Below are 24,479 nucleotides of genomic sequence, written 5' to 3'. Positions count from 1 at the left end.
AGATTGTCACACACATTGATCAGGTCACATCCAACAAAACGGGAGCAAATGTCTGTCAAAGGCTGGGGAATCGTGTAATTCAGTACAAATCGTAACGCAATGTAGCAAACGTTGAAGCGAACTGAATGCAGCCCAGTGTAATATTCATGTGTAAACATACTGAATTATAATTGGATGCATTTTACCGCCGTATCATACTGTGCTATGATTGCTTAAGACCACCCAAATGGTTAGGTCATGGTCAGTTGATCATGGTTGGAGATAAGTGAACATGCCAGTTGTAGCTAGCTAATAAATAGCTACGTTAAGAAATATCCTGTAGTACTGCATTTTATTATTTTGTACAAAGCGTGCAAAACAAGACACCCAGGTTACACAGTAACTTTTTTGTATCACACGAGTCCTCATGACAGCCTTTGAATTTTTTAAAAGCTTATTTTCTCATTAAAACATTGCTCTCTCCTCTCTCTATATAGAAAAAATATAGGTTTCCAGTCTGGTTCTTGAAAGTCTCGGAGCTCAATCTTTTCCTGAAAACCTTAACTGACTGAATAACACAACTGACCCTCTTTTCACTCCAATACATTCAAGTAGTTTAGTGCTTCCCGATTTGTGCTTTTTGAGGTCGGTTCGGTTTTTAGTTCGATTCAAAAAAAAGATTCATGTTTATCGATTTTAATATTTTTGAAATAATGACAAATGATTTATTTTAATGCAAATTACAAAGCCAAAAATAGAGTTCTCTATTCTCCCCATACTGTAACGTTGCTGTCTTTAGTCATCATATTTAGCTAGGCTAGCCTGCCCAAGTATGCTGCAGCGCTGTCGGGCAATAATTCTGCTAGTTTTTCAAAGTAGATAACGCATACTTTCACGAACCGTCTCTATCCCTCTTTCTCATCGTGTTGTGTACATTTCTCTCACCCGGTGGATTATGCGGTCGGTGTGTATCTAACCGAACATAGCAGGCATAAAGGTGTATCCATCTCTGTCCGAGCCGGAAAAGAACAGGCACAATGGATTATGGTGATTGCTGTTAATTATCACGGTTTGTGCGCTGAACTAATGTTGAATATTTGCTTAATGAAAGCTACAACTCCCTTCAGCCCAGTGTCCCATACAGTTCTCCACTTAACTTCTCTTGTGAATGATTTGATTTCTCTCTAGAGAAACAGCGAGTTGGGCTCACCCCAAAAATAAATATATATATATAGATTCAAGTAATTGAAATGACGTCTGTCAATTAGTTAAATCGCTCATCACCAAAGTAGTTACACCAACCTTTATATTTAAGCACACTAAGGTAATGGAGGAACCCTGGTTTTTGCAGCAGAACGTAAAAGCTGTCTTTCTATTTCTACCCAGATTTAAGGAGGATATGTGGAAGTCTACTTGTGCAATTTAATACAGGTTTCTATCAATCAGCAATAAAAATACAACATAAAAAGCACTGAAGACTGAAAATAAGTTAAGTAATGTGAATGTAAAATGGTTTATTTTACAACTATTTTTAAAACAAAATAAAACTGAGGTAAATATTTAATTTGCCATTTATGTGATTTCTCTTGTAAATGTTCCATTTGGTGATTCCATATTGTTCAGCAAGCAAACCTCACCAGTTCTAGAATTTAGGCTATAAAAATTTAATTTCAAACAAGTGGTTTTGGAATCCACTAATTTGATCCAGTTAATTTAAGACAAGTGGTATATTACAAGTGTATTCATCTTCATACAATAGACTACGAGAATATAAAATAAAGGAAAATGAATATTAACAAAGAAGCATATATAAAATTAAAAAGCATTTATATGGACAAACCTGATGGGGAGATAAACAGTATGAGGGTTTTAGAAAGGTTTATTATTCACTCTAATCATCCTGGTGGAACCAGCCTGATAGCTGCGTTCACCATTCCATTTAACTTACGTGCAGCGAAAGAGAATGCTAAACGTAGCAACCAGGCTGGTTCCACCAGGCTACCAATCTATTGCATCAGTGTAGAATCTGTTCTGGGTATATCTCCATGGTCATGTAAATCTCTTTTAGGAGTAGTAGGGCTGTGTCTTCAGACTCCCTGCAAAAAGAAAAGGCACAAATAAATATGAATGACTACAGACGGAATTATTTGTCAAACAGAATACATCAACTTAAAATAGATCAGCTGTGTAGAGAAGACAAACAATCCAAGCCGCAGAGTGGGTTTCAGCCTCAGATTCAAAACTCTTAAGCAGTAGACTCAAAATCGGCATTAGTGGCTATTGAGAATAAAACATTATATGGCAAAATTTTTATCATACTGAAGCTACAAACAACCACATACAAGTATAACCTCGTGTGGAGTGCCCAAGAGGCAGAATGATATGAGTAGCTGATCCAGCCAAGACCCACATTAAAAGTATTCAACAGTGCACATTATTCACCATTTCCACCTTAATGTAAAAGTGCCAGAACCAATTTTCATACCAGTAGCACAGGTGACTCTGCAGGGCGAAAAGGTACTCGTTGAAGCTCTCGATGGGCTTCTCCTGTAGGACATAGTCGATGCGGCTCCCCCCGTTCAGCATTCCTATTTTCATCTGGGCCTCCTCTTCTCTCAGCAGCTCAGGACTCTCCACTATCCTGTGTTCTGCGACTAACCAAAGTTTTTACAAGTTAATATTTTTCCACCCCCATACAAATAAACCAAAATACCAATATTCCGTTACTTATTTAAATCACTGTGCCCTTATGCTCACCATCGCTGTGTGCATGCTTCTCCTCCTCCTCGATCTGATTGGCCACCATGGCGAGCTCGGCCGCCAGCTGGGCGTTGGAGGTGTGAGCTCGGGCAAAGTCGTTGAGGGTCTGCCAGGCACTCCTCAGGGAGCTGATGAAGCCGTGCTTCAGGTCCGAACCCATGCGGGACAGACTCTCCTTCAGCTCTGCCACACACAAACAATCCATCATGTAAACCCCTCACAGTCATTATCCTAAAACAAATTACACTTGGGAACCAATGGTTGACAATGGTAGGGTAAGAAATATAAAAAAATCTGAGGATAAAATAGCCAGTAGTTCCATACCAAGATGCAGCCTCTTCCTCCCTTTGTGATGTGGAATCAGAACAGGTTTCAAGTCCAAGTCTGGCAAGATCATGGGCTCTATCCTGTAAGCAACTGGGTCCAGCTAAAACAAACAGAAAGAGCAATCAGATATTTTAATATTTAGAACAAAAAAAAAACTATTTGATTACACCCTTGCATATGAATGAATGAATGTACAATATTTGCTACCCTGATCTACTTTAATGAAACACATTGGCATTAACCATGTCACAGCTCAATCAAATGTATTTATGAAGTCATTTTTATGTAAACAGTTGTCAAAGTGCTTTATAGCCGACAGTGACAATCCTATCACATACAGTATGTCATCTGCATGCACACCCATACTCCAGGAAAGATATGTCTGAGAAAGATTGGCTAACCGGATGGTAAATGTTGAAGAATCCCTTGCAGGTGGGTAGCTGGTAGTTTTCCTCGATCTTCTTCAGCCCTCGCACTGTGAGGAACATCCCTATGGGAGATCCCAGGGCAAAGAAATTCACCGGTTCAAAGTCCAGAGTGTGGTACACAACAGACACCTATGGAGCAGAACACCAACACCAGACAAGACAGTGCTTTTAGATAACTACACTGAATAAAAATATAAAACGGACATCCAACAATTTCAAAGATTCTACTGAGTAAGTTCATATAAGGAAATCAATAAATGTAAATAAATGAGTTAGGCACTAATCTATGGATTTTACATGACTAGGAATACAGATATGCATTTCCTGGTCACAGATACCTTAAAAATACGTAGGGGCGTGGATCAGAACACCAGTCAGTATCTGGTGTGACCACCATTTGCCTCATGCAGCGCAACATCTCCTTCGCATAGAGTTGATCAGGCTGTTGATTGTGACCCGTGCAATGTTGTCCCACTCCTCTTCAATGGCTGTGCGAAGTTGCAGGATATTGGCGGGAACTGGAACACGCCGTCGTACACGTTGATCCAGAGCATCCCAAACATGCTCAACGGGTGACATGTCTGGTGAGTATGCAGACCATGGAAGAACTGGGACATTTTCAGCTTCCAGGTTGCTGGATCGAATCCCCGAGCTGACAAGGTAAAAATCTGTCGTTCTGCCCCTGATCAAGGCAGTTAACCTACTGTTCCCTGGGTGCCGAAGACGTGGATGTCGATTAAGGCAGCCCCTTGCACCACTCTGATTCAGAGTTAAATGTGGAAGACATTTCAGTTGAAGGCATTAAGTTGTACAACTGACTAGGTACCCCCCCTTCCATTATCATGCTGAAACATGAAGTGGCACAACAATGGACTTAGGATTTCGTCATGGTATCGCTGTGCATTTAAATTGCCATCGACAAAATGCAACTGTGTTCGTAGCTTATGCCTGCCCATATCATAATCCCACCGCCACAATGTTGACATCAGCAAACCGCTCGTCCACATGACGTCCTCAGTTTCATCAGCAGTCCGGGTGGCTGGTCTCAGACAATCCTGCCGGTGAAGAAGCCGGATGCGGAGGTCCTGGACTGTTGTGGTTATACGTGGTCTGCGGTTGTGAGGCCGATTGGCTGTACTGCCAAATCCTCTAAAACAACGTTGGAGGCAGCTTATGGTAGAGAAATGAACATTAAATTATCTGGCAACAGCTCTGGTGGACATTCCTGCAGTTAGCATGACAATTGCACGCTCCCTCAATGTAATTATCATGCTGTTTAATCAGCTTATTGATATGACACATGGATCAGGTGGATGGATTATCTTGGCAAAGGAAAAACGCTCACTAACAGGGATGTAAAACAAATGTATGCACAAAATTTGAGAAAGTTCTATTTTTGTGGGTACGGAACATTTCTGGGATCTTTTATTTTAGCTCATGAAACACTTATGTTGCGTTCATATTTTTGTTCAGTGTACTTTAGATCCACACACACCACGTCATTTTTTCATGGCCAGGTATCCCTTGGGAAAGAGGTCTTCTGACCTCAATGGGACTTGCTGGATAAATAAGGGTTAAATAAAAAATGGAATGCTTTGAGGGAAAAAGATGTGTTCTAATGAAAATGTATGCTTATGCATAACATTACAGAAAGGCTGTAGATGAACATTAGGTCATGATTCTGATCAACGGTAAACTGCATTAGCTTTTGTTTAGGCGGTGTAACTGCGTTAGAGCTGTCAAATCGGTGAGCAGCTTCTCTTGTGGTCACTGTTACGAAACCACACCTGTTCTTATATCCCACCCGCGTTAGAAGTTCAGAACGAGAAAGTGTAGGCTATATAGAAATAATAACACTGACCATTAAAATTAAATGAAAGCGATTTATATTAGCCTAATCGAGGTGTAGATTACATTACACATTCCAGTGTTTGAACGTGTAACGCGGCTGCATGGGATTTCTACGAATGCGTCTTGGTGCATCCAATGGCAATACGTAACACCAGGAGCCACTTGAGGATTTGACAGCTCTAACGCAGTTACACCTTCGACACCGCTGATCTGATTGAATCCTTACAGAGGTTTAGGTTTACCTGTCCAGTGCCAACATCAAAGTAGTTGTAATCCACATGGACAGAGGAGTAAGTCCCGCCAACAGGAAGCTTCGTGGTGCCTGGCCCTGGGAGGGGCTCGGTTGATTGGGCGGGGACAACATCTTGACTGGCCACTTTCACTTCTGCTGCCTTCTTCTCTTGTGCGACCTGACAAAAGGAGTCCGAAGATTGCAGGCACATAAACACACGATTATGTTTAGTTGTCACTGTTTTAACCATCACTGGATCGTGTTCAGTAGGGCACACTGTAGCGAAACGTTTAGCAATAGTAAACAGAACTTTGTATTCTAAGTTCAGGTAGCATCTCCCCGTTTCAAAACATTTTCTTCCTATTGAACACAACACTGGTGTCTGAGCGAAAAAGACGACTAAATGATCACCTGCTTAATTGCTCTTTCTTTGACAAACTTGGCTATTTTCTTCCTTGGCCCCAATGGAATGCTCATCTCTTTCAGGTCCTCAACTGTGCACATAAGCTAACAGAATATAGGAGAGAGGAAATTAGATTGCAACCACTGACTCTATGATATGGTCTAGGGAGTCATTGCAATACAATTGAATCATTTAATTTCGGTTCCTGGGACATTTCACTCAAAAGTCAGTTATTTTCAGACCTCAAATATGGCTCTGTTCAGATAAGCCCATACCCATTTGTTTTGTAGATCCAGCTATATCCATATAGCTATATCCTTATAGCCACAATCAAAAATGAAAAGATAAGCATAGTAAATTATATTTTCCATTCATTTGAGGTAGGAATCATGATTGATTTAGGCATAAAGCTGGATCTACACAACCAATGGCGTGACTCACCTAGACTTTTGAGATCTGAAAACATCTGTCAAATGTTTTATTTTGGAGTGTAATGTCTCTTTAATAGTGTGATAAGTATTTCAAGTAAACATCAACAGCTGTATGGGTTCATGACAAGCAAGGAGGGTTCTTACGAAAGACTCAAGGTCAATCTTCTCCTGTTCTAAAGTGCTCTGGTACTCAGACAGGCCCAGATGTTCCAACGCAGAACAAAGATTGACAAACTCCTTCCCTTCCTCTTTAGGCTCCTCCTCTACAGCAGCTGGTGGAGTAGCAACAGCGGGGGAAGCCACCTGCTTTAAAGGAGAAGTGGGAAACTCCAGGTTATACTTCTATTGTTACACTCTCTGGTGTCACCTAAATAATGAAATAAACGATGTTTGGATAGTTATGGACCCACTACCTGTTTGATGTCTGCAGGGTGGGCCCCATTAGCAGTTGGCATGGTTTGCAAAGGTGAGCCATTCTTCTGGTTTGACAGCAAGTCGAAAAGTATGAGAGAACCTGCAAACAAACACGCAGAGACAGGTTTGTCCAAATCTTTCTCACATGACTAAGCTAAAAGTATGAACACTTGGGGATGCTTTCCCGGACCCAAATTAATGCTGCGTTTAGATGGTACGAGGCAGACGGCAAACCGGATGTCATTGTTTTCAATGAGAGCACAATGGTAAATGCCGTCAGCCGCCACGGTAGATAGGACTTGACGCCAGAGTTCAAATCTTTCAACTTTTGTCGTCTGCCGTAGTGTTGTTTTCTACCGGATGTTGATTTGCACTGATTGCTTACTGAAATCACCATAGCAATGCATACCATTGTGCTAGCTTGCTTTTGCCGTCACCCTCTTTCTTGTCCCACTATGTCGACCGGTATGACGGTTTTTGCCTCCCCCTAAACACAACATAAGCCTAGTCCTGGCCTAAAAAGCACAAAGGTTTTTAATCCAGGACTAAGCTTTATCTGGGTCTGGAAAAGTGGCCCTTGGTGTTTGTACCTAAACTATGTCCGGATACTGAAATGCCTCCTGTGAAGTCTGGGTTCCGCTGCAAGAACAGGGCATAGATCCTGTTAATCTCCAGGGCGACTGTGTCCATGATGGTCTGGCAGTAGGTGGGGCTGTTGTAGAACAGCACATCTAGGAGGGTCTCGTTAGTGAAGTGACGCAGACGACCTGTGCTGGGCAGGGTGATCTTCTTTATCCTCCTAAAAACAACAGTAGGAAATTGATTGAGTCAGAGAGATTAGCTGCGTCTGAAAACTTTACTAGACATCAAATCCTTGCTTCCTCAATTCCTCTCAAGGCACATTGGAGGAGAGGATCTAAGGTCCACCCTTGAACCTCTTCCTCCAATGAACTTTCAGAGAAATTGAGGAAATGAGGACAGAGGAAGCATTAGCAAGGTTTTGACAGCTAGTAACATTCTGTGACACAGCCATTTGTACAAGCTTGCCACTCAGGTCAGCACAGATGTTTTGTGTTACAATATCATTTCCCTATCCCACAAAGAACAGGCCCTAATCCCAAGTGTATGAACGTCCTCAAATTCCATTAGTGTCTCCTCACTTGTCCACCCCTGTGGCATCCCCGTGCAGGGCCGTGTGCCACTGAACAGGAAGGAACTCCACTCGGCTGATGACACGCTCCTCCTGCGCCTTCTTAAAGTGACTCTGCAGCAGCTTCAGCGACACACTCCGGAAGTCATCCACTGTGAACACAAGGAACACACGTTTGTAATACTCTATCTGGGGTAGTATGGCGTACTGAATGGATATTCAACACAATGACATTCAATAAACGGGCATAGTAAACAACAACATAACAGGAAGAACATACCATGACATATACCATTCAGGACATAAACAAGCACATCCATAATACAATATTATTATAGATCTGGGAAATATAGAGGCTTCTTGAGCTATATGGAGAAATCACACATACCACACTCCACCATGCTCCTGAACCTCAGGTCACAGACCGGACCGATGCCATGCACCATGAACACCAAGTGATCCACCTGAGGGAGCTCCCCATCTGGAACTTCGTCATGGTCATCATCGATGCCCCTCTTGACCACCCTGGGTCTGGTCTGTCCATCCTGTGTCGTACCCCACTCATCTGGCATGTCAGAGGGCTGGAATTGTACTATCACCTGTTGAAAGACATAAAAAGTCCTTTTCACAAACTAGAAATACAGTCATGACTGGGTCTGCAATCAAAGTCCACTCAAAACCATGATGTTAGTTTTCCTTACGGTCTTGATCAGTGTTCACAATTGGTAACTAACTGATACCTAATGGTGCTTGTTTTAATGAATTCCAAAGAACAAAACAAGTTATGAATAAGTTATTACTTTGTGATTACCATGTAATGTTTTAGTAAAAACACTTGGTAATTCTACACCGTAAAATGAAGGCCTACCAACATACCTTTGGATTGTGCATGACAATGGTTTCCCCTGATGGGAACTCCAGCCGACGGTGCCATTGATTGGTTGACACAGCTTTCTTATATTCTCCCTACATAGAGAAGACAGCCAATCAAACAAAGCTCAGACATAACATTCACCTATCAGTCCACTCTCAGGGCTAAAACCCAACACACCGCATGGTCAGCTGTATTATAATTTGGGTAACAGTGAGACAAAACCTGGGTATTGTTCATTAGGGCACACTGTAGTAAAACATAGCAAAACTTTTGCAATGGAAAACAAACAGGCGTTTTCAGAAGTACATCCCCTTTTACGACCATTTTCCTTCATTGCGTGGCCTAATGAACGTGACCCTGGTCAATACAAGGTTCTGGTTTTTTTTAACGAAGCGACAAACCTCTAGCTTCTCGCTGAACTCCTCTGAGTAGGGGATGAAGCGGCTGTCTGAGTCTCCCTTGTAGAACCAGGTGCAGCGCCGCACCTCTGTAGGTTCCTCCTCCCAGAATACAGCTGTTCGTATGCGGTCATAGAGCTGCACGTCGTAGCGCCCTCCGTCTGTGCACACAATCACGTTCTCAGGGTCCGGTTGCACTAGAGGAGAATGAAAAAATGTAGTCTTTACTCTTTGTCTGTTTCTCACAGATATTTGCTTTACGTACCAGAAAATGCAGTGCGACAGAAAAAGATTCACGACAAAAAGATAGACATGGCATATGCTTGACAACATACAATTTTATGAAAAACAAAACAAAATGACAACAGGTCTCTGTAAGTGTGCATAAATTAGGGTTATTAGGGCCTGTAACGGATAATGTTTCAAAACATTTTGAAATGTTGGCTGCACTGTTAACCAGACAGCTTTAACAAATTGCTAGACCTAAATAAACAAGAGAGCAATGCAAAGTCAACTTGGATAACTATAATATGAATGGCTCTAATGTAGTAGAAATCACATCCTTCATCTCACCTGAATTATAGATCTCCTCCAGCTGAATGGAGTCCAGGATACTGAAGGGAAGCCAGGCGCTCTTGGACTCCACTTGTTTGCAGAAGAACCAGTGAGGCTGAACAGCCTCGTACACGTTGTATTGCATCATTTGATTGGCTGGGACCAGTGCTCCAGCCGTGGCGGAGTGTTGGGCCATAGGGGGAGGCCCCTGAATCTGTGTGGGGGAGGGCTGAAGGGAGAGTAAAGACATATATATATTAGCCTGATTGTCAGGCAATAAATAGCAAGTGAAACCAGTGAATCTTAATACCCAATCAGAGTGGAATTGTTGTTTACCTTTGTGAATGTGGAGGGTGCCGACTGGAATGTTGAAGCTGGAGAGCCCACAGTGTAGGGATTTTGCTGCGGCGGTGGATGGAATAGTGACTGGACCTCTGGAGCTGGCATATAGGGTTTGGCTCTGCTGCTGAAGGGTGTGTGACGGTATGGATTATAACTCTGATCGGGGGCTTGTGGAGGGGGTGGGGTCACTGTGCTAGGGGGAGGAGTGTAGCTTCCCACCGGGTTCTGATGAACACCAGTGACAAATGGCTGTGGCACAGCAGGGTTGGAGTTGATTAGTGGGACAGGGGGTGTTGGGGCCATGCTGGCAACACTGGGAACAGAGGTTGGTCCCGATGTCGCGGAGGATACTGAGAGTGACGCTGGTGGTGGACATGCTGGCTGATGACCGATGGAGGCAAATGGGTCACTACTGTTCACGGGACTGGAGAAGTAGCTAAACGTGGATGGTGCTGGGGCATTTCCAAAGGCCTGGCCAAGAAAGCTGTCTTCTTCTCCGACATCTGCAGTATCATCTTGGAAAAACAACAGAAAATTTGAGCAACTGAGTTACTGCAGTAGATTTGGACAGTACATTCATTCTAAATGTGTGCAATGTCAACAATCCAATGTGAAACCACCCTTTGAGAAACTCAACTGACTAACTAACTACAGACAAACAAGGGTTCTGTTGATACGACAGTTCTGTTGACCTGACACTGCTGTAGCTAGCTGAGGAACGCTGAACTAAATTCTCTTACATCGAGGCGTTTTGATAACTGGCCTCACAATTTGTTAGCACCAACATTGAGTCACCATAACTCAATACTAATATATATATATATAACATATACACACACAGCTCTGGAAAAAATTAAGAGAACACTGCAAAACTATCAGTTTCTCTGGTTTTACTATTTATCGGTATGTGTTTGGGGAAAATTAACATTTTTGTTTTATTCTATAAACTACTGACAACATTTCTCCCAAATTCCAAATAAAAATATTGTCATTTAGAGCATTTATTTGCAGAAGATGACAACTGGTCAAAATAACAAAAAAGATAGTGTTGTCAGACCTCGAAAAATGCAAAGAAAATAAGTTCATATTCATTTTTAAACAACACAATACTGATGTTTTAACTTAGGAAGAGTTCAGAAATCAATATTTGGTGGAATAACCCTGATTTTCAATCACAGCTTTCATGCGTCATGGCATGCTCTCCACCAGTCTTTTCCATTGATGTTGGGTGACTTTATGCCACTCCTGGTGCAAAAATCCAAGCAGCTCGGCTTTGTTTGATGGCTTGTAACCATCCATCTTCCTCTTGATCACATTCCAGAGGTTTTCAATGGGGTTCAGGTCTGGAGATTGGGCTGGCCATGACAGGGTCTTGATCTGGTGGTCCTCCATCCACACCTTGATTGACCTGGCTGTGTAGCATGGAGCATTGTCCTGCTGGAAAAACCAATCCTCAGAGTTGGGGAACGTTGTCAGAGCAGAAGGAAGCAAGATTTCTTCCAGGACAACCTTGTACGTGGGTTGATTCATGCGTCCTTCACAAAGACAAATCTGCCCGATTCCAGCCTTGCTGAAGCCCCCCCACATCATCACCGATCCTCTACCAAATTTCACAGTGGGTGCGAGACCTGGAGAGGCCTACAAGCCACAGTGTCTCGCACCCACTGTGAAATTTGGTGGGTGATCGTTTACAAATGTTATTTTTTTTGTATGTTGGCTATTTAGAATTGTATAAGATTAGCCAAGTCAGTTGAATGAGAGAGAGAGAGAGACAACTGAAAACTGTACTGAAGAAAGACGCACCAGATAAACTACTAACTCATTTTAAATCTTCAAGGTTTCAGACTCCATTCTTCTCACCCTACCTATATCCAGGGCCCAAGGTTTAAGAGGGTTCACTACACCATGTGTGTTGTGGTTTTTCACTTTGAACTAAAGGGGTTTAAGAGGGTACTAGGTCTATGCTTTGCCATTGCAGAGCAAGTAGTCAACATTGCATTATGTGAGTACCATAAATTACTATGCTTTTGGTCACTTTACCTGAAAACCGGTGGGACACAGGCCCTCATCATACATTGTAAACAACTACCATGCTTACATGTTTTACTACATGCTGCTAATACAAAACCATGGTATTTTTTTTTCTTTGTACTACCATGGTTAATTTGTGTACCATGGTAGCTAGTACAAAAAAAAAAAACAAAAAATGGCATGATTTTTTTTAGCAGGTAAATACCATGGTATTTTCCTGCCATGGTAGTGACCCCCAAAAAATAGTCTTTGTACTACCATGGTACATTTTTGTAAGGGTCTTCACAGTCACCACTGTTCCATAAGGTGTATCTTTATATGTTTTTTTAAATCTGATTCTGCGACTTGCATGAGTTACTTGATGTGGAATAGAGTTTCATGTAGTACTGTGCGCCTCCCATTGTCTTTCTGGACTTGGGAACTGTGAAGAGACCACTGGTTGCATGTCTTGTGGGGTATGCATGAGTGTCTGAGCTGCGTGCTAGTAGTTTAAACAAACAGCTCGGTGCTCAGAGCTCCTGTAAATGTGTATATTATTTGTTGTTTTTTCATGCGCTCTTTTGTTTTTGATAACATTTTGTTTTATTGCATATATCTGCTGTTTTTGAGCCACGGCTCTGCAGATTGACTGACAGGTTAATCCTTTTGGCTTGGCTAGCCAGCTTTTGTTTGAAAAATGCATCTGGACACAGTACCATCTTTTTTTGTTTCACCTGATCTTTTGAGAACATAATTTGAGTAGTGGCATGAAGCGTGAGATGAATGGGAGATCGAGGAATACAGCGTTGCTGAGTGAGAGGACTTGTAGAGAGGACGACTGACTACTATTCTGAACTTTGTGTGGTGACCTTTCTGGCGCCTAGAGCTGCTGAGGCGTCACCCAAGTGGTGCTACACAGAGTAGAAGAGAAGTTCAGTGACTATAAGACTTAGGCTGGTTCCCAGACTTGCCCTCTACAAGATCATCAGCAGACTCCATCATCATCAACCATCCTCTGTCCAGCTCTCTCCGCCCAAATCAAAACAAGCTTTATTTCTACAGCACATTTCAGACATGGAATGCAATGCAATGCGCTTCACAGGAAAATAAAAAACAATGAACATTTACTACACAACAAACAGAGGATACAAAACTAAAGTATAACAATTAAAACTGAAATGACTAAAAAGCACCCTAAGGAAAGAAAGCTAAAAATGTGTGTTTTAAGATCTCTTAAATAAGTCCACAGTTTCAGCTCCCCTTAGGTTTTCCTGGTAGGCTATTCCAGATGCTGGGGGCATAGTACCTAAAGGCTGCCTCTCTATGCCTCAGTTCAAGCCATGAACAGACCATCTCCATCTTCAGAGGATGCAGCTTTCAAAGATTTGGCCACTACTGGTTGACCCGTCATGATATATTGCTTGTTTGTTTTTTTTGCTCTTGAAGCGCTTTGAGATTCTACAAAAGAGTGCTATAGAAATGTAATAAATTATTATTATTCAACATGTCAATACGTTTCACAAATACATGTAGAGACGAAAACAATCTCTCCTTTGAGAGCCAAGCGTTCCTCAGCTATGCTGTAGCAATTGTTATTCTACTTATTTACCAAGCTTTAAAACAATTCCCAAAGAAATGTCCTGATATCTAATACATTGCAGAGAATTTATCCACAAGTTTAAAATGTGTAATGGGCTTGTGGACAGCTAGATCTCAAACTCTAGGCAGCATTCTGTATTCTACCAACAGTTCTCAGCCAGCTTCGCAGCCGACTACTGCCTCATGTGAACTACTACTTCTTCGATGAGGTTTAACGGCAGTTGGCATCCAATAAATATTGCATTACCGCCACCTACTAGACTGGAGTACAACTCCCTTGTACTTTGTTTTTATTTTTTCAAGCAAATACCCTACCATCTACTACACTAATTTATTTTTTATAATAATACAAAATAACCACTATCACATCTATTTAGTCCTACCTCAGGTCAACAACCTGAAAGGCTGGAACACCACCACTTAACACACCCTGTAAGTCTTCTGATGTCCAGTCTCACACACCCAAATACCTCTCTGCAGCTGCCACCACAACCTCACTTTTCGACAACTTAGGTCTCTGCAGTACAGTTGATAACCATTGCTGTAAATGCAAAAAAAATCCAATCTTACTGAAACATATCACTTGTTGGCCTATCCCTCTGTAGCGGTACATATCTACTACTCACACCACTCCTCTCAAAAATCAGCGAGAAAGAATCCTTAAAATAATACACACTTACTGTACCAGTTTTGCACAGATCAATACAACGAAACTTACGCGTCACCAGGGTTAAAGTTACACACAGGTGTTCAGAACATGCTAGATAGCTAATTAGCACAGGTGGTCTCCTCTTTTTCCGTAAACAAGCTTTGTAACATGGAGATATGGCCGTGTGGGAACACTAACCCTATCAAGGTGTGTATCAATTTACCCTTATTTTAAAAATATATGTATGGCTTATTTGAAAGATAAGGTTCCAAAACTGTACCACCAGCCATGCATGTTCAGACTGAGCGTCGGGGACCTTAAACCATTCCTGCAAAAGACGCCTTTGTCCAATGACTCTTACGTGCAATGTAACTGAGAGTCACACATGATCAAGGGCTAGTTGACAACTAACTAACTAACTAGTAGTTAGTTGACTAGCTAGCTGTCATGTTAGTCATTGAATTCCTAGGGGCCCTGCTGTGCCTGGCTTAGCGTTATCTTACCTCCTGATAACACCGCTGGACCACTGGCCTGGCTGACAGGTATGACAGGTAAATTAAAGTTGAACTCCGGTGCCGCAGAAAACAGTAAATTTGCGCTGGAATTCGGCACATTATTGGTTTTCCTATCAGCCATTTTCACCCCAAATTACACGTAGCAAAGCTTATTTTACTGCCGGAGCAGCATCATTTCACAACCCGGATGTCAGACGTAGTTCTCAGTGCTGGCGTTTGCACAAATTCACTGATCTGTTATACAAGTCATAAACTCAAGCCAAAAACAGTACAACTACGTGGTCAAGCGTTCTTCGTTGCGTAGGTGCAGAATCTCCGCAAGTTCTTTGCTGTCTTGATGGACCGGGTACGGGAATAAATATATGAGTAAGATTCAGTGCTGCCATCTACTGCTGTGGCTGAGATACTGTAATTTATTTAAAAAAAGGTTAGCACAATGTTTCTGATTGACTTTACTCTCTAGTCGACAGTCAACATTATTAACAGAATACTTATTTAAAATGCAATAATATTAAATATATTCTCGAAAATATCCCAAAAATGGTCTAATATCTCGTGACGCAGTTTTCCCGCCACTGTGAACCAGTGAGGTATAACCCGGGCCAGGAGAGAGCGAGTCGAGTGATAAAGTTATTGAGGAATAATTATTTATATTTTCTGTACTTTGTTTCATCAGCCCTCTAAAGGATTTACTGGTAAACAATGCCTTCATCCCATGATTGTATAAACAACCCCTTGAGCGTTGTCAAAGGGATGTTTGGTAAGCAAACAAATGCTGTGGAGGTGGTGCTAACAAGAATATGTTGGTTCGGGAATTTAGCTAGTTAGCCACCTCAATAGCTAACTAATGCTAGCTAGCTTCTTAAGGATTGGACCCTTTTAAAAAAATTTTGCCTAAAATGACATACCCAAATCTAACTACCTGTAGTTCTGGACCTGAAGCAAGGATATGCATATTCTTGATACCATTTGAAAGGAAACACTTGGATGTTTGTGGAAAAGTGAAATTAATGTAGGAGAATAACACATTAGATCTGGTAAAAGATAATACAAACTAAAAGAAACATGCGTTTTCTATAACAAAATGTTGTTCCATCTTTGAAATGCAAGAGAAAGGCCATACTTTAAGATATGAGTCTAGGTGTAATTTAGAATTACATTACTGCACAATATTTTGTATGAAGTCTGTCAGGAGTTTGCCCAAATGTGCCGAATTGGTCAGTTGATACAAGTACATAACTATAGAGAACATACAAAAATGCTATGGTGATAAAGTTGACACACTCCCAGGAATGACATGCACGATGGACCATTAGCTTACACACTCATTTTCATACATCTAGATGGCGGGGTGGGTGACCGCAGTGGGGTCAAACTGTAGAACCCAGTTCCTACATTTGAACATGCAAATGGATTTTATCAAACAAAATTATCCTACATCTTTATCTCTGGGACCCTCAGGATGACAAATCAGAGCAAGATTACTGAATGTAAGTACATTATTTACCTTCAGAGGTAAATGCATCAAACCAGTTTTTTGTTGTTGTTGTGCACTCTCCTCAAACAATAGCATGCTATTTTTTCACTGTAATAGCTACTGTTAATTGGACACTGCAGTTAGAGAAACAAGAACTTAAGCTTTATGCCCATATTAGACATGTCTATGTCCTGGAAAGTTGGCTGTTGTATACAACTTCATTCTAGTCTCATTAGCACACATTAGCAACAACCGTCCAGGTTTAGGGACAACGATCCCGTAGAGGCTAGCTAGCGAGTGCAAACCACAGTAAGCTGGCCTTCCCTGTAGCTCAGTTGGTAGAGCATGGTGTTTGCAACGCCAGGGTTGTGGGTTCGATTCCCACGGGGGGCCAGCACAGAAAAAAAAAAAAAGTGAAATGTACGCATTCACTACTGTAAGTTGCTCTGGATAAGAGCATCTGATAAATTACTAAAATGTAAATGTAAGCTAGCTAGGCATTTGAAAAAAGCTAATTTTCTAGGTAAACAGACCAATAAGGCTTATCAGAGTAAACAAACGTATCAGACTAGAATGAGTTACTGAGCTTGCTTACGTGGAACTGCTTTAGTCGTGTTTCAATAAACACTGGTTAATTGGGAGTTAATTCATATTTAGTGGGAATTGTCTTTTGTATTGTGATAGTTGCTGTTGTTTCTCATGATTGGTCAATATACAAGGCTGACCCCCCCCCGCCCCCCCATCCAACAAGAACCCGAACAAAGAGCAGGCCAAACTATCCCCCTCAGCACTGCCTGGACTGCGCCAAAATGCAAACTCCTTCCGTTTAACAGCCATGTGACTTTCTCATGATTAGCATGCATAACAAGGATGTGGTTTGTCTGACCCGACCCTCTGTCCTGCAGCCCAGAGCAATTCTAACCCAGAATGGGAAGCAAAAGTGTTGGAATACTTTAAAGAGCAGCTGAAAGAAAATGTGGCTTATAGCTGGGTATGGACAGTTGAAATGTCACTGAAGAATGCAATTTATTCACATTGGTCAATGTGAAGTAGCAGAACACTAAACACCTAAATAAAGAGTCCAGCACACCCTTCCTTTGTACACGTTTTCTGTGTGTTTGTTTTAATTTCAGGTTCCTTTGTTAAATGATGTTCCCCTTCACTACTTGAAGCACAACAGCCTTGTGAAATTCCGTTGTTTGGTCCAAGACATTTTTGATCCAGAGTTCTACATGGGAGTGTATGAGACTGTTGACCCCTCACCCAAGGCCAATGTAAGACCTCTCACTCTTCCATTCCAGTGGTACAGTAGCTGTGGAATGCACTATATTACACTGAAGCCTGATGTCTGTGTTATCTGTGTAGACATTTGCCTGCGTGGGCATCTTCTGAGGAGACAGAGAAATTATGACGTTTAAAATAAATGTATTTCACCTAACCCTGTGTAAACGATCAGTTTTAGTTCTTGTTTTGTAGATAGTCAATGTACTCGTTGAAAGTGCATAGTCAATTAACTGTAATTGTTGAAAGTAAACTCAGCAAAAAAAGAAACATCCTCTCACTGTCAACTGTGTTTTATTTTCAGCAAACTTAACATGTGTGAATATTTGTATGAACATAAGGTTGAACAACCGAGACATAAACTGAACAAGTTCCACAGACATGTGACGAACAGAAATTTAATAATGTGTCCCTGAACAAAGGGGGAGTCAAAATCAAAAGTAACAGTCAGTATCTGGTGTGGTCACCAGCTGCATTAAGTACTGCAGTGCATCTCCTCCTCATGGACTGCACCAGATTTGCCAGTTATTGCTGTGAGATGTTACCTCACTCTTCCACCAAGGCTCCTGCAAGTTCCCAGACATTTCTGGGGAGAATGGCCCTAGCCCTCACCCTCCGATTCAACAGGTCCCAGACGTGCTCAATGGGATTGAGATCCGGGCTCTTTGCTGGCCATGGCAGAACACTGACATTCCTGTCTTGCAGGAAATCACGCATAGAACGAGCAGTATGGCTGGTGGCATTGTCATGCTGGAGGGTCATGTCAGGGTGAGCCTGCAGGAAGGGTACCACATGAGGGAGGAGGATGTCTTCCCTGTAAAGCACAGCATTTAGATTGCCTGCAATGACAAGCTCAGTCCGATGATGCTGTGACACACCGCCCCAGACCTGACCACCTCCAAATCGATCCCGCTCCAGAGTGCAGGCCTCGGTGTAACGCTCATTCCTTCGACGAAACATGAATCCAACCATCACCCCTGGTGAGACAAAACCGCAACTCGTCAGTGAAGAGCACTTTTTGCCATTCCTGTCTAGTCCAGCGACGGTGGGTTTGTGCCCATAGGCGACGTTGTTGCCGTGATGTCTGGTAAGGACCTGCCTTACAACAGGCCTACAAGCCCTCCGTCCAGCCTCTCTCAGCCTATTGCGGACAGTCTGAGCACTGATGGAGGGATTGTGCGTTCCTGGTGTAACTCGGGCAGATGTTGTTGCCATCCTGTACCTGTCCCACAGGTGTGATGTTCGGATGTACCAATCTTGTGCAGGTGTTGTTACACGTGGTCTGCCACTGCGAGGACGATCAGCTGTCCGTCCTGTAGCGCTGTCTTACAGGCTGACTACACCGCAAAATACATTTAGAAATCCGTTATTCAATTATTACATTTACATTTTAGTCATTTAGCAGACGGTCTTATCCAGAGCGACTTACAGTAGTGAATGCATACATTTCATACTTTTTTTCCGCCCCGTACTGGTCCCCCGTGGGAATCGAACCCACAACCCTGGCGTTGCAAACACCATGCTCTACCAACTGAACCACACGGGACTATTGCACCCACACTGCTCGCGAGCGTCTGCATTGCCATGGGCTAAAATGGAAATTTTCGGTCGACCGATTATGATTTTTCAATGCCGATACCGATTGGAGGACCAAAAAAAATCTGATACCGATTAACCGGCTGTTTTTATTTTTTTTATTTGTAATAATGACAATTACAACAATACTGAATTAACACTTATTTTAACTTAATATAATACATCAATAATATCAATTTAGCCTCAAATAAATAATGAAACATGTTCAATTTGGTTTAAATAATGCAAAAACAAAGTGTTGGAGAAGAAAGTAAAAGTGTAATATGTGCCATGTAAAAAAGCTAACTTAAGTACCTTGCTCAGAACATGAGAACATATGAAAGCTGGTGGTTCCTTTTAACATGAGTCTTCAATATTCCCAGGTAAGAAGTTTTAGGTTGTAGTTATTATAGGAATTATAGGACTATTTCTCTCTCTACAATTTGTATTTCATATACCTTTGACTATTGGATGTTCTTATAGGCACTTTAGTATTGCCAGTGTAACAGTATAGCTTCCGTCCCTCTCCTCGCTCCTACCTGGGCTCGAACCAGGAACACATCGACAACAGCCACCCTCGAAGCAGCGTTACCCATGTAGAGCAAGGGGAAAAACTACTCCAAGTCTCAGAGCGAGTGACGTTTGAAACGCTTTTAGCGCGCACCCGGCTAACTAGCTAGCCATTTCACATCGGTTACACCAGCCTAATCTTGGGAGTTGACAGGCTTGAAGTCATAAACAGCGCAATGCATTGCGAAGGGCTGCTGGCAAATGCACGAAAGTGCTGTTTGAATGAACGCTTACGAGCCTGCTGGTGCCTACCACCGCTCAGTCAGACTGCTCTATCAAATCATAGACTTAATTATAACATAACACACAGAAATACGAGCCTTACGTCATTAATATGGTAGAATCCGGAAACTATCATCTCGAAAACAAAACGTTTTTCCTGTCAGTGAAATACGGAACCGTTACGTATTTTATCTAACGGGTGGCATCCCTAAGTCTAAATATTCCTGTTACATTGCACAACCTTCAATGTTATGTCATAATTACGTAAAATTCTGGCAAATTAGTTCGTAACGAGCCAGGCGGCCCAAACGGTTGCATATACCCTGACTGCGTGCAATGAACGCAAAATGACACAATTTCACCTGGTTAATATTGGCTGCTAACCTGGGTTTCTTTTAGCTAAATATGCAGGTTTAAAAATATATACTTCTGTGTATTGATTTTAAGAAAGGCATTGATGTTTATGGTTAGATACAGTCGTGCAACGATTGTGCTTTTTTCGCAAATGCACTTTTGTTAAATCATCCCCCGTTTGGCGAAGTCGGCTGTCTTTGTTAGGAGGAAATAGTCTTCACAGTTCGCAACGAGCCAGGCGGCCCAAACTGCTGCATATACCCTGACTCTGTTTGCAAGAGAAGTGACACATTTTCCCTAGTTAAAAGAAATTCATGTTAGCAGGCAATATGAACTAAATATGCAGGTTTAAAAAATATATACTTGTGTATTGATTTAAGAAAGGCATTGATGTTTATGGTTGGAGCAACGTGTACGCAATATGCAACGCAGGACAGGCTAGATAAACTAGTAATATCATCAACCATGTGTAGTTAACTAGTGATTATGATTGATTGATTGTTTTTTTATAAGATAAGTTTAATGCTAGCTAGCAACTTACCTTGGCTTCTTACTGCATTCGCGTAACAGGCAGGTGCCTCGTGGAGTGCAATGTAAAGCAGGTGGTTAGAGCGTAAGCTTGCAAGATTGAATCCCCGAGCTGACAAGGTAAAAATCTGTCGTTCTGCCCCTGAACAAGGCAGTTAACCCACCATTCCATGGCAGTCATTGAAAATAAGAATGTGTTCTTAACTGACTTGCCTAGTTAAATAAAGGTCTAAAAAAAAAAAATGCCAAATCGGCATCCAAAAATACCGATTTCCGATTGTTATGAAGACTTGAAATCGGCCCTAATTAATCGGCCATTCCGATTAATCAGTCGACCTCTAATGGAAATCAGTTCTATTTCTGACACAGATCGCACTGCAAGTCCTGCCTCTCCCATCTCCTCATTCGTTATACCCACGTGGGTGACTGAAAGACGAATGAGATCAGTGGCGGTAATGCACCTAATTTATGAAAGTTGCCAATCGCAATATAAAGTCAAAGAAAAGGCCTGGAAGGAAGAGAGATGACTAGAAACGATTCGGTTGACCATTTTATGTGAGGATTAACTGGCAGGGTAGAGGACCTTGTGCATTTCAGGTAAAATAACAACTCAATGTTTATATCCCAGGACAAATTAGCTAGCAACAGCAAGCCAGCAAGTTCGTGTTAGGCGTCTCACAGTACGGACATTGCAATGTATTGCCCTGGCCACATCTGCAGTCCTCATGCCTCCTTGCAGCATGCCTAAGGCACGTTCACGCAGATGAGCAGGGACCCTGTTTTTCAGAGTCAGTAGAAAGGCCTCTTTAGTGTCCTATGTTTTCATAACTGTGACCTTGATTGCCTACCGTCTGTAAACTGTTTAGTGTCTTAATGACCGTTCCACAGGTGCATGTTCATTAATTGTTTTATAGTTCATTGAACAAGCATGGGAAACAGTGTTTAAACACTTTACAATGAAGATCTGTGAATTATTTGGATTTCTACGAATTATCCAAGTATTATATTTTTCTGCCTTGCCTGTAACTAAGCTGTATCAAAGGACTAGCCTATTTCTGTGTCAGAATATTAAAGTGATTCCAAAGATCCCACTCGGGCACTCACCAACTGCTCTGTTGACAGGTCTATGAGGACTTGGACAGCTTCATATTGAACGACACCCTGGAGGTTTTTGTGATTCTCTCCATCAACCCACACAGAGCTCCCGCCGTTGCTGCTAGACCCCACAGACTATGGCGACTCCAGAGGAACAGAGAGCCCACAACTTTCTGAATGCACTGTATTACTCCATATCTGTAGCGTATAGTGAGTACCCCCACTAGGGATGGGCACGGTTATTTGAGTGGAAGTTAGTATTCAATTACTTGCAAGAGTGTTAATTGTTGAGAAGAGAAAACATCTTAAAAACAATATGTAACATTGCTACAAAGCCGACAAGGATAAACCATTACATTAGACAGTTATGAGTTCGCCCCATAGAAATACGTACCCGTAGCCTAGTACTTGTAGTAGGCTACAATGATCAACCAGCAGGTAGGGTGTTTCATATGAACAGGGTTGTTGTAGACAAGGACGGGGAGCGCAGCAAATTAGCCTTGCTACTCTAGCTAGCTGGCTAACGTTTTCGTGTAAGTTCTCATGTAAGGAATAAAAGTACAATGTGTTTACATCGCATTTTCAACTCTACTAGTTGTCACAAAAACGGTTAATTTAAAGGGCAAATGTGACTACTCTGGTCTTGGCTAGTGTGCTCTAGCCAACAGCTCGCAGATACAGTATTGGTAAACTGTGCGGGTAGACTAGTCTACTTGAGATTATTATGGATAATACACTGCTCAAAAAAATAAAGGGAACACTTTAACAACACAATGTATCTCCAAGTCAATCACACTTCTGTGAAATCAAACTGTTCACTTAGGAAGCAACACTGATTGACAATAAATTTCACATGCTGTTGTGCAAATGGAATAGACAATAGGTGGAAATTATAGGCAATTAGCAAGACACCCCCAATAAAGGAGTGGTTCTGCAGGTGGGGACCACAGACCACTTCTCAGTTCCTATGCTTCCTGGCTGATGTTTTGGTCACTTTTGAATGCTGGCGGTGCTTTCACTCTAGTGGTAGCATGAGACGGAGTCTACAACCCACACAAGTGGCTCAGGTAGTGCAGCTCATCCAGGATGGCACATCAATGCGAGCTGTGGCAAGAAGGTTTGCTGTGTCTGTCAGCGTAGTGTCCAGAGCATGGAGGCGCTACCAGGAGACAGGCCAGTACATCAGGAGACGTGGAGGAGGCCGTAGGAGGGCAACAACCCAGCAGCAGGACCGCTACCTCCGCCTTTGTGAAAGGAGGAGCAGGAGAAGCACTGCCAGAGCCCTGCAAAATGACCTCCAGCAGGCCACAAATGTGCATGTGTCTGCTCAAACGGTCAGAAACAGACTCCATGAGGGTGGTATGAGGGCCCGACGTCCACAGGTGGGGGTTGTGCTTACAGCCCAACACCGTGCAGGACGTTTGGCATTTGCCAGAGAACACCAAGATTGGCAAATTCGCCACTGGCGCCCTGTGCTCTTCACAGATGAAAGCAGGTTCACACTGAGCACGTGACAGACGTGACAGAGTCTGGAGACGCCGTGGGGAACGTTCTGCTGCCTGCAACATCCTCCAGCATGACCGGTTTGGCGGTGGGTCAGTCATGGTGTGGGGTGGCATTTCTTTGGGGGGCCGCACAGCCCTCCATGTGCTCGCCAGAGGTAGCCTGACTGCCCTTAGGTACCGAGATGAGATCCTCAGACCCCTTGTGAGACCATATGCTGGTGCGGTTGGCCCTGGGTTCCTCCTAATGCAAGACAATGCTAGACCTCATGTGGCTGGAGTGTGTCAGCAGTTCCTGAAAGAGGAAGGCATTGATGCTATGGACTGGCCCGCCCGTTCCCCAGACCTGAATCCAATTGAGCACATCTGGGACATCATGTCTCGCTCCATCCACCAACGCCACGTTGCACCACAGACTGTCCAGGAGTTGGCGGATGCTTTAGTCCAGGTCTGGGAGGAGATCCCTCAGGAGACCATCCGCCACCTCATCAGGAGCATACCCAGGCGTTGTAGGGAGGTCATACAGGCACGTGGAGGCCACACACACTACTGAGCCTCATTTTGACTTGTTTTAAGGACATTACATCAAAGTTGGATCAGCCTGTAGTGAGGTTTTCCACTTTAATTTTGAGTGTGACTCCAAATCCAGACCTCCATGGGTTGGTAAATTGGATTTCCATTGATTATTTTTGTGTGATTTTGTTGTCAGCACATTCAACTATGTAAAGAAAAAAGTATTTAATAAGATTATTTATTTCATTCAGATCTAGGATGTGTTGTTTAAGTGTTCCCTTTATTTTTTTAGCAGTATATGTTTATTTGTCAAGCATCGAGATGTCACCAGAATAAGACCCTCGATATTAGAAAGGAGCATCAAGCAGACTTTACTTGCATAAAAACGGGATGGAAACATGGTTATAGATGACCGATGGTAGGAAAAAGTTTGTCTAGGGCGAGT

General features: G+C 42.5%; 2 protein-coding genes across 3 annotated transcripts; one reads left to right on the top strand and one right to left on the bottom strand.

Moving 5' to 3' along the window:
* Positions 1-1,464: 1,464 nt before the first annotated feature.
* On the bottom strand, positions 1,465-15,244 carry LOC106604541 (SEC23-interacting protein). Of its 2 annotated transcripts, none has more exons than XM_014199293.2 (17): positions 14,906-15,244; positions 10,139-10,659; positions 9,821-10,031; positions 9,251-9,444; positions 8,852-8,941; positions 8,364-8,574; positions 7,986-8,127; positions 7,416-7,624; positions 6,825-6,925; positions 6,556-6,714; positions 5,989-6,084; positions 5,588-5,755; positions 3,468-3,623; positions 3,064-3,166; positions 2,737-2,922; positions 2,465-2,633; positions 1,465-2,075 (listed from the first exon to the last, which is right to left on the bottom strand). In XM_014199293.2, the coding sequence occupies exons 1-17, from the start codon at positions 15,036-15,038 to the stop codon at positions 1,994-1,996; spliced, it is 2,931 nt and encodes a 976-aa protein (XP_014054768.2). In that variant the 5' UTR covers positions 15,039-15,244; the 3' UTR covers positions 1,465-1,993. The 2 variants fall into 2 exon arrangements, with proteins under 2 accessions (XP_014054768.2, XP_014054757.2); XM_014199282.2 differs by having other exon boundaries at positions 6,556-6,717; positions 14,906-15,243.
* Positions 14,483-22,767, top strand: LOC123743198 (mini-chromosome maintenance complex-binding protein). Its single transcript, XM_045719176.1, has 3 exons — positions 14,483-14,609; positions 17,528-17,668; positions 22,047-22,767. The coding sequence occupies exons 1-3, from the start codon at positions 14,571-14,573 to the stop codon at positions 22,194-22,196; spliced, it is 330 nt and encodes a 109-aa protein (XP_045575132.1). The 5' UTR covers positions 14,483-14,570; the 3' UTR covers positions 22,197-22,767.
* The last annotated feature ends 1,712 nt before the right edge of the window (positions 22,768-24,479 follow it).

The sequence above is a fragment of the Salmo salar genome, chromosome ssa01 (assembly GCF_905237065.1).
Source record: "Salmo salar chromosome ssa01, Ssal_v3.1, whole genome shotgun sequence".
NCBI lineage: Eukaryota > Metazoa > Chordata > Actinopteri > Salmoniformes > Salmonidae > Salmo > Salmo salar.
This window is presented reverse-complemented; position numbering and strand designations above follow the sequence as displayed.